The sequence below is a fragment of the Somniosus microcephalus genome, chromosome 2 (assembly GCF_052327205.1).
Source record: "Somniosus microcephalus isolate GS21.2 chromosome 2, FLI_Smic_1.0, whole genome shotgun sequence".
NCBI classification, from domain to species: domain Eukaryota; kingdom Metazoa; phylum Chordata; class Chondrichthyes; order Squaliformes; family Somniosidae; genus Somniosus; species Somniosus microcephalus.
Genome location: NC_140988.1, coordinates 94,444,992 through 94,454,860, shown reverse-complemented (window position 1 = coordinate 94,454,860; position 9,869 = coordinate 94,444,992). Strand labels below are relative to the sequence as shown.

The 9,869-nt window shown below is 40.2% G+C and overlaps 1 protein-coding gene across 2 annotated transcripts; it reads left to right on the top strand.

Moving 5' to 3' along the window:
* Nucleotides 1-2,910: 2,910 nt before the first annotated feature.
* lsm6 (LSM6 homolog, U6 small nuclear RNA and mRNA degradation associated) lies at nucleotides 2,911-9,453 on the top strand. Of its 2 annotated transcripts, none has more exons than XM_086011367.1 (4): nucleotides 2,911-3,054; nucleotides 6,792-6,908; nucleotides 7,754-7,867; nucleotides 9,057-9,453. In XM_086011367.1, exons 2-4 carry the CDS (start codon nucleotides 6,815-6,817, stop codon nucleotides 9,089-9,091), a joined length of 243 nt encoding a protein of 80 aa, XP_085867493.1. In that variant the 5' UTR covers nucleotides 2,911-3,054; nucleotides 6,792-6,814; the 3' UTR covers nucleotides 9,092-9,453. The 2 variants fall into 2 exon arrangements, with proteins under 2 accessions (XP_085867493.1, XP_085867502.1); XM_086011376.1 differs by lacking the exon at nucleotides 2,911-3,054 and adding an exon at nucleotides 3,065-3,271.
* Nucleotides 9,454-9,869: the final 416 nt, after the last annotated feature.

The following is a 9,869-nucleotide window of genomic DNA, read 5'->3' as shown; positions in this document are numbered from 1 at the left end:
AGTCGCTCTCTCCTCTCGTCCCCCCAGTCGCTCTCTCTTCCCCCCAGTCGCTCTCTCTCTTCCCCCCGTCGCTCTCTCTCTTCCCCCCGTCGCTCTCTCTCTTCCCCCCAGTCGCTCTCTCTCTTCCCCCCAACTCACTCTCTCTCTTCCCCCCAACTCGCTCTCTCTCTCTTCCAACAAAAACATGCCCTTAAAAAAGCCTCGGCACCGCCGGGCACCCCCAGCTAGTATGTTTATAAAATACTTTAGTGTTTCCTTTTATGTCACCCACTAATCTTTTCTTATAGATTCTCTTTGTCCCTCTTATTACCTTTTTCAGTTCTCTTCTGCACTTTCTGTATTCTGCTTGATTCTCTACTGTATTATGAAGCTGGTATTTATCATCAGCCTCCTTTTTCTGTTTCATTTCAATTCAAATTTCTTTAGTCATCCAGGGAACTCTAGCTTTGGATGCCCTTTCTTTCCCCCTCATAAGAATGTGCCTAATCTGTACCAAACGATCTCCTCCTTGAAGGCCTCCCATTGCTCATTTACTGTTTTACCTGATAATCTTTGTTTCCAATCCACCTGGACCAGATCTCTTTTCAGCCCACTGAAATTAGCCCTCTTCCAGCTGAGTAGCTTAACCTTTCATTGTTCTTTGTCCTTTTCCATAACTACTCTAAACCTGATATTGTGAAAGATGTGTGTGTCCCTTTAAGAAGCGCTGACAGCGTCTCTGCAGGGATGCTTCACGCACACTTTTTGTATGACAGTGACAGCCTCGGTGATCTGGTCCCACATTGTTCTTTCTGGAGGGCCTCCTGGCCCCTATGGGTAGAGGACCTCTCTTGCAGTGTTGACCTCCTGCACAATGCTGGAGTGCTGAAGACTGCCATTTCGGAATTATTTTTAGTGCTTATTTTTTTCAGAAGGCAGTTGAGCTATAAGAGCTAAAGACTGCCTATTTTAAAATTATTTTAATGTTATCATTTTAGAAGGCAGTTCCTCTTTAGAGGACCAACGCTGCTTTCAAAAATGACAGGCTAGCTTTAAGACAATGCTGCTCTTGCTCCAGAGATGCTATGGCCATACTACATGGAGCCTCCTGCTGAGACTACTGCTGGAAAACCAGTGTTGCACTCCAGGTTTTGTGCTGCGCTAATTTAAATTGGGAGGCAGCACCAAAATACCGGTGCTGCCTGCGCTATTATTTCAGGCAGCCATTAACTTTGGCCCGTGGTGGCACCGGCAGGTTGTCAGCCTACTCCAATTTCTAAGCCCAGGTTTTGTGGTTCTTAAATGCTAAGATCTGTCTTAAGCTCCAACAACCAGCAGTACGGTGGCATAGTGGTTAGCACTGTTGCCTCACAGCGCCAGGGACCTGGGTTCGAATCCGGCCTCGGGTGACTGTGTGGAGTTTGCACATTCTCCCTGTGTTTGCGTGGGTGTGCTCCGGTTTCCTCCCACAGTCCAAAGATGTGCGGGTTAGGTTGATTGGCTCTGATAAATTGACCCTTAGTGTTAGGGGGATTAAATACGTGGGGCTATGGGGATATGGTGGGATATGTGTTGGTGTAGGGGTTACAGGCATCAGGTGGGATATGTGTCGGTGCAGGCTTGATGGGCTGAAATGGCCTCTATCTGCACTGTGGGGTTTCTGTGATTCTGTGAATGCCTGTGGTGCAAACCCAGCCATAATGTTGTAGAGAACTGATAGAGCTTAATATCCCTGCTCATTGTTAGGTAGGGTACATTCTACATGCCCACTGATTGTGCACAGCTTTGGATTGCACCAAGTCCAGGAGGAAGACAGGTTTTTATGCACCTGCAAAACATGATGACAACATCCTATCACTGGATAGATATTGACTTTGTGGTACTCTGAAGTTGCTAATAGTGACATGTCGAGTCCTTGAGAGATTTGTACACATATTGTGATTTATCATAACCTCAACTATCTCCTTAACCAATGAGATTGAAGGATAAAGAAACAGAGGCACGGCAGAGATGGACATAAGGTGAATTAGAGTCAAATTAGATACAGAAAGAGAAATAAAGAGGGAAAGATTAGATTAAGAGAGAAAAAAGTTAGAAGGAAAAGCAAGAAAAAAAATTAAATAAAAAATTTGAAAACCTCTAGAAACAATTTACTACCTGCAGGAATGAGACTCTGCAGTTTCAATTGTTCCCTTTCTGGGCCAGAGAGGTTGAGTTGCGTTGCAGAAACATAAATCTTGTCATTAAAAGGATCCTTACATTGTTAAGAACCAGCCCTAACTTTCTGCAGCAAGCTTAATTCCTTTGAACAGCGCAAATGCAGCAATTTCTTGAAACTCATGGGGAGGATGATGGTGAGATCCGTTTTTTGCAAGGCTAACGGTGGAGCGGCGCAAATCATCCAGCCATTTGTGGTGATTTGCAACTTACGGTGTATCTCTTCCCCACAAATTGCTGTTTTTTTTTACACACTATTAACGCCGTGTGCATTAAACTCACTGTTATTTTATCAACAAATTCTGGGCCAATATGTTTATACCATATGAGATAAAAGTAGAAAACGCTGGCAAATACATAGGTCTGTATATTTCCAGCATTTCTCGTTTTCGTTTTAATTTAAGATTTCCAGCATTTGCATTTTTCCCTTTTTATTATGCCATAAGAGGCCAGCTGGGTATAGAGACTGAAAATTAGGTGTCATACCCTTTGTAAATACTATAAATTTATTCGTAGCGAAACATTCTGCAAACATAGCCGAGCAAAAAGTTAATAGCAACTGTTTCTAAGTTACATTTGTTGCACAATCGCGCGCGAGAAACAATTCCGGTATCTTTACACGACATCAAAACTTGAACGTTTGAATCGACTTTTTTTGTCAATTTTTTTCCAGCAGAGCTTCCGTAGCGGTGACAGGCGGGTGCTTGGGCACGCGATTGGTGGATTGTGTGGAGTTTGGGAGGGGAGATTCTGGAACCGTACGGGCCACGTTCGAATTGATTGGTGGATTGTGTGGAGTTTGGGAGGGGAGATTCTGGAAACGTCCGGGCCACGTTCGAATCGAGCAGTTAGTGAATTGTAAGTGTGGTTCGAAATTCTATCTGGGTGGTGTGCAGCAGGAGCTGGGCTTCACTCCACTCACTCGGGCTTGCGGCAAGTACCTGAGGCCTGCTTGGAGAATCCGTGATGTTTTCAGTGTCTGTGTGAAGTTTGTATCTGAGCTGTGACTGGGGCCTGGTGAACTCAAATCATCTTCCTTTCTGTTTACATTCATCTTTTCTACTGTTTATTAAAGGTACCTGCTGGTATAAAAAGACAGATCTTAATATATAATTTGTATAAGAATTCTATAACTATTGCAGAGAATTACATTGAGTTTACAGCACAGAAACAGGCCATTCGGCCCATCTGGTCTATGCTGATGTTTATGCTCCACACGAGCCTAGTCCCACCCCTCTTCATCTCACCTTATCTGCGTCTCCTATTCCTTTCCCCTCATGTGTTTATCTAGTTTCCCCTTAAATGCATCTGCTATTCGCCTCAACTACTCTTTGTGGTAGTGAGTTCCAAATTGGGTAAAGAAGTTTTACCTGAATTCCTTATTGGATTTATTAGTGACTATCTTATATTTATGGCCCTTAGGTTTGGTCTATCCCACAAGTGGAAACGTCTACCCTAGCAAACCTTCATAATTTTAAAGACTTCTATTAGGTCACCCCTCAGCCTTCTCTTTTTAAGAGAAAAGAGCCACAGCCTGTTCAGCCTTTCCTGATACGTATATCCTCTCAGTTCTTGTGTCATCCAAAAACTTGCTATATGCATTACTGTAGGATGATGTATAACTGAAGAAATGAGGTGATTGTGATGGCAGTTTTGTAAAAAGAGTCTAATTACAATAGCAACATAAAGATTGCTTGTTCTTAAACCAGACTTCTTTGTTAAAGTAGATTGCTGCAGCTTCATTAACATTTTGTAGACTTTAATCTACATATAGACTGGGCAAACCAAATTTGCAGTAATAGTGTGGAGGACAAATTCATGGAATGTATACAAGATAGTTTTCTAGATCAGTATGTTGAAGAACCAACGATGGAACAGGCTATTTTAGATCTAGTATTGTGCAATGAGAAAAGGTTAATTAATAACCTTGTAATAAACGGGCCTTTAGGGAAGCGTAACCATAATATGATAGAATTTTATATTGAGTTTGAAAGTGATTTAGTTAAATCTGAAACTAGGGTCTTAAATCTAAACAAAGCAAACTACGTAGGTATGAGAGGCGAGCTGGCTAAGGTAGATTGGGAAACTACATTAAAAGGTATGATGGTAGACAAGCAATGGCTAGCATTTAAAGAATTAATACATAATTTACAACAAATATACATTATTTTAAGGCACAAAAACCCCACAGGAAAAGTGGTCCAATCGTGGCTAACCAGAGAAGTTAAAGATAGTGTTAGATCAAAGGAAGAGGTTTATAATGTTGCCAAAAAGAGTAGTAAGCCTGAGGATTGGGAGGATTTTAGAATTCAGCAAAGGAGGACCAAGAAATTGATAAGGAAAGAGAAAAAAGAGAGTAAATTAGCAAGAGACCTAAAAACAGATTGTAAACGTTTCTATAGGTATGTAAATAGGAAGAGATTAGTGAAAGTAAATGTGGGCTCATTAGAGACAGAGGCAGGAGAAATTATAATGGGGAATAAGGAAATGCCAGAGACATTAAACAAATACTTTGTATCTGTCATCATGGTGGAAGACACAAAAAACATTCTGGAAATAATGTGGAACCAAGGGTCTAGAGAGAATGAGGAACTTAAAGAAATCAGGATAAGTAAAGCCGTAGTACTGGAGAAATTAATGGGACTAAGTGGCGACAAATCCCCTGGACTTGATGACCTGCATCCTAGGATTTTAAAAGAGGTAGCTGCAGAGATAGTGGATGCACTGTTATTAATCTTCTAGAATTCCCTAGATTTTAGAACAGTCCCCAAGGATTGGAAGGTAGCAAACATAACCCTGTTATTTAAGAAAGGAGGAAGAGAAAAATGGGGAACTATAGGCCAGTTAGCCTGACATCAAGTGGGCAAGAACATGGCAAATGGAATACAATGTGGGGAAGTGTGAAGTTAGCCACTTTGGTAGGAAAAACAAAAAAGAATATTTTTTGAATGGTGAGAGACTGGGAAATGTTTGCATTCAGAGGGATCTGGGTGTCCTTGTACATGAATCACAGAAAGTAAACATGCAGATACAGCAAGCAATTAGGAAATCAAATGGTAGGTTAGCTTTTGTTACAAAGGAATTAGAGTATAAGAGTAAAAGAAGTCTTACTACAATTATACAGGGCATTGGTGAGGGCATTGGTGAGGCCACACCTGGAGCACTGTGTACAGTTCTGGTCTCCTTACCTAAGGAAAGACATACTTGCCTTGGAAGGGAGTGCAGCGAAGGTTCACAAGACTGGTTCCTGGGATGAGGGGATTGCCCTATGAGGAGAGATTGAGTAGACTAGGCCTATATTCCTTAGAGTTTAGAGGAGGTGATCTAATTGAAACATATAAAATTCTTAAGGGGCTTGACAGGGTTAATGCTGGGAAAATGTTTACCCTGGCTGGGGAATCTAGAACACAGGGTCACAGTCACAGAATAAGGGGTCAGCCATTTAAGACTGAGATGAGGAGAAATTTTTTCACTCAGAGTTGTGAATCTTTGGAATTCTCTGCCCCAGTGAGCTGTGGATGCTCAGTCGTTGAGTATATTCAAGACCGAGATCGATAGGTTTGGGAGAACTAAGGTAATTAAGGGATATGGGAATAGTGTAGGAAGGTGGAGTTGAGGTAGAAGATCAGCCATGATCTTATTGAATGGCGGAGCAGGCTCGAAGGGCCAAATGGCCGACTCCAGCTCCTATTTCTTATGTCCTTATGTGTTAGCAGGGGCGGATTAATGCACAGGACTAAGGTAAAACTTGGCATAATTACTTTGAAACTGTATTATTGCCTGGCAATCTGCTCATTGTGTATGGAAGTTCAAATGCAGAGCTAATCTTCACTTGCTCAACCAGTAATTTCATTAGGTTATGGAGAGCCTCTGACTTGAGTTCCCTGGCATCTCAATACAATTTCTACAGATCTTTATGTGTAACCAAACTTAAAAGCGAAAGAAAGAAAAAACAAATCTGCAATTATAGTGCATTTCATACCCTCAGGATGTCCCAAAATGTTTCACAACAAATTAAGTAATGTGTAATGTAGGTAAACAGGGCCTCAATTGGTGCACAGCAAGGTCCCACAAACAACTATGAAATAAATGACCAGATAATCTATTTTAGTGGTGTTGGTTGAGGGATAAATGTTGGCCAGGACACCAGGAGCTCAGTTTAACGTCTCGCTTAAACGATGGCACCACTGACAGTGCAGCACTCCCAGAGTACTGCAGTGAAGTGTCGGCCTAGATAATGTGCACACGTCTCTGGTGTGGGGCTAGAACCCATTACTTTCTGACGGAGGCGAGAGTGCTACCACTGAGCCTAAGGTTGGCACTTAAAGAAACAAATTAAGTTGACTTTAATTTTTTCCTAAAAGCACTCAAATTTTCCCTGCATTATATTAAACTATTGAACTCCAGTTGAAATTTTTGGGAAAAGAGTTCTCGGCCCACACCTGGCACCCTATTTGTGCGCCTCTGTCTCTCTGTCCCCCACTCATGGGCACCATTTGCAAATGTGCAGAAACCTTTGTCAGTCCTTTGAAAAGTCCTATTTGAATTATTAATGTTAGTTGTATTATTGAGGACATGTTTCTTTCCTTGTGCAGGTGTATAGGCTGAAGGATACAAAATGAGCCTGCGAAAGCAAACGCCCAGCGATTTTCTAAAACAGATCATAGGGAGACCAGTGGTGGTCAAACTGAACTCGGGCGTGGATTATCGAGGTAATACATATTGGCCCTCTTAGATTCTTAAGAAGTGCTAGAGTAAAAAGACCAGTTGTAATGGGCATATCTTTTAAGAGGAGAAAAAGTAAGCTTAATCTAATTACCTTGAGACCACCAGAGAGTTCCTGCTGCTGAGAACATTCAAGTTATGTTTGCAGTGCTGCTATTTTTGTGGTGCATGTTGTATGTGGAAACTAAAAGGCTGTTTTACACTTGATAAAATAAATTTAAATCCTCAGTGTTTCAGTACTAGATTCTCCTGCCTATAAATAGCTTCCTCTGCCTACAATGGTAAAGCATTTCAGCATCTATTCCTGATGCTGTTCTATTATCAACTAGCTGAAGACTTGTATTACTGTAACAAGATGGATGTTGTCTTTTTTTCCCCCCTTCTTTCCCTCCTCGTCTTCCTCAATGAAAATATGAAACGTGCCACTTAAGTAGAATGCTCTAACTATTGAAGGGATGAATTCTCCCATCAGCTCAAGTGTCACGTGAAACTAGTAATCTTCCATTTTAAAATTGGGATTAGTTCAATATTAACTGTCAATTTTAGGGAGTATCTTGCAGAGGAATAGTTCTGATAGTATCCTTTTATTGTATGTTTTTATTCTAGTGTAATATAAGGAATGATATTCTTGTGCTGCCATCCAATGTCACTCAGTGAAGTCTATAGGTCGTGGCAAAAATGTAATGTACCATCAAATCCACATTTAGTCCTATGCAAACTGTGACCAGGTTGTATAAATCAGTATTATAACCAGACATTGTAACCAATCGCATTGAGCATTCTAGAACTGGGTTGTAATATATTGTAATTGCACCTGTCTCATATTTGCCAGGTGTTTTGGCTTGTCTGGATGGGTATATGAATATAGCATTGGAACAAACAGAAGAATATGTAAATGGTCAACTTAAGAACAAGTACGGAGATGCATTTATTCGAGGCAACAATGGTAAATTGACTTTTTTTTCTCTTCCTAATAGAATCTGAAAATTCTCTTTGCATTATATTAAATTATAAAACTGCCATGGTGTTGATTCTAGGCAAAGGCTTTTGAAAAAAATTATCTTCCTGTAACTGTCATTCTGCTTGTCTGTTGTGTGTGTCTCTCTCATGTTCTCTCTGACTCTGTTTTTCTTATTGTCTCTTGATTCTTTCTCATTCTGTCACTTCCTCTTTCTAGAAGAAAAATAAGATGTTTGCTTTTAAATATGATATTGTTGTGATCTTGGTAGAGTTGCTATGGCAACAGTTGTGAGCTTTGCTTTGCTTTTTCTCACACATCCACAAATGCCACTTTACCTGAACTCATTCCTGGATATTTTTCCAAGTCACACTATGGCATTTGAGCCATTTGGGGACTTGTATTTTCCTTCCTGTTTTTCTGTGAGAATGAAATATTTTGAGACCTGGCCTAACGGCCCATGCTTGCTTGTGTCACTGAGCAAAATAGACCGTCTGAGCCCCTGGCATTTTCCCCTTCCCTCATCATCGGTCAGTGGTGCTGTGATTTTGTTTAGAAGCTTTTCCTCTAATTATGCATTCCAAAGTATATCAAAGTATTTAAAATATAAAATATTCATAACCTTTAATTGAATTCCCCCTCGATTTTTACTGTATCAAGCATTCCACCTACTTGATGTAAGGTGCTGCTCTGATGGTCTAATGAAGAAAAGGAAGGACCTTGGACCATGAGAAGTAACTCTTGGCAAAATATCCAATAATACAAATTTTAATGATTTAGAGACTGGGAACAGGGATCTTTCTAGGCTGAGAAAGTCTGATAAATGTAATGCTATTCTGGCAGTTTAACTAGTCTGTCTATCTCTTTACAAAGTAATACTTGTTTAAAAACCTCCCTCAGGAAAATGAGTGAAACCAGTCTTGATTCATGTCTTCATCGTTGCTTTTCTCATCTTCAACGTACCAATCAGCTTACTCAGCAACAAAGCATTCAATTTTTAAAATAGTATATTAAATGCAGTAAACTTGTCACAGTATCGCCTTTTTATTGGAAAGTTGCCATTGAGTGTTTAGAAGGAAGCTGCCTCCCTCTCTATGACATGGCTGGAATATGTGGATTGCCTCAGTTTGAGAAGGTAAAAACTAGAGAATCTTTACATTTTTTCTTTTTCTTTCAGTGTTGTATATAAGCACACAGAAGAGAAGACTTTAGACGATGTTGTGTACCAAACATTTTGTTTTTGATTTTAAAAACCAAAAAAATGGTTTTATTCTTTTTTTTTTAAAAGTCAGTCTTGTTCCATAGTTCTTTTCAAATTTTGGTTATCTGCAGTACATAACTGAGTTTTTCATGAGTAAGAATGATTTACATTTTCTGGAAATATTTGTTGTCTTATTTTGGTATACATTTTCTCAGAAGTGGATAATGGCTATGATGTATGTATGTATCAAACATGAAGTGTCATCCAGGCAAGCACTGGCCTGTTTTGGAAGTGCATAAAGCTAAATACCTGTTTAGGGAGAAGTTAATGCACTGCTGAAAATGTTGTGAATAAAGGACTTGATATACATGCCTCACTTTGTTTGTTTAAGTTCAATACCACTACAATAAAAATACATTACAAATAACTTTTTCACAAAGGTTGAGGGGGGTGGGTGGTGATGATTTCTGCTGTTTGCAATTCATAGTGAAATCATAAATGCTGTATTTGTTCACGACTTAAGATTTTGCTCTAAATAGCACACAGCAGCAATCTTCCCCCTAGGCTATTTGTGTCAGTTAACAGTACAGAACTCTTGTTATTGCACAGCATCTTGGAACAGAGTAGGTAATCCACATTGTGCTGTAATGGCTGGCCTGTAGTTCTTTCATAGAATCATACGGCACACAAGTAGGCCATTCGACCCATCGCGCCTGTGCCGGCCCTTTGAAAGAGCTCTCCAATTAGTCCCACTCCCGTGCTCTTTCCCCATAGCCCTGCAAATCTTTC

Coding starts and splice junctions, on each gene's coding strand:
- lsm6 (XM_086011367.1), top strand. CDS start 6,815: ATGAGCCTGCGAAAGCAAACGCCCAGCGATTTTCTAAAACAGATCATA. Junction 6,909..7,753: donor CTCGGGCGTGGATTATCGAG/GTAATACATATT, acceptor CATATTTGCCAG/GTGTTTTGGCTTGTCTGGAT. Junction 7,868..9,056: donor ATTTATTCGAGGCAACAATG/GTAAATTGACTT, acceptor TTTTTCTTTCAG/TGTTGTATATAAGCACACAG.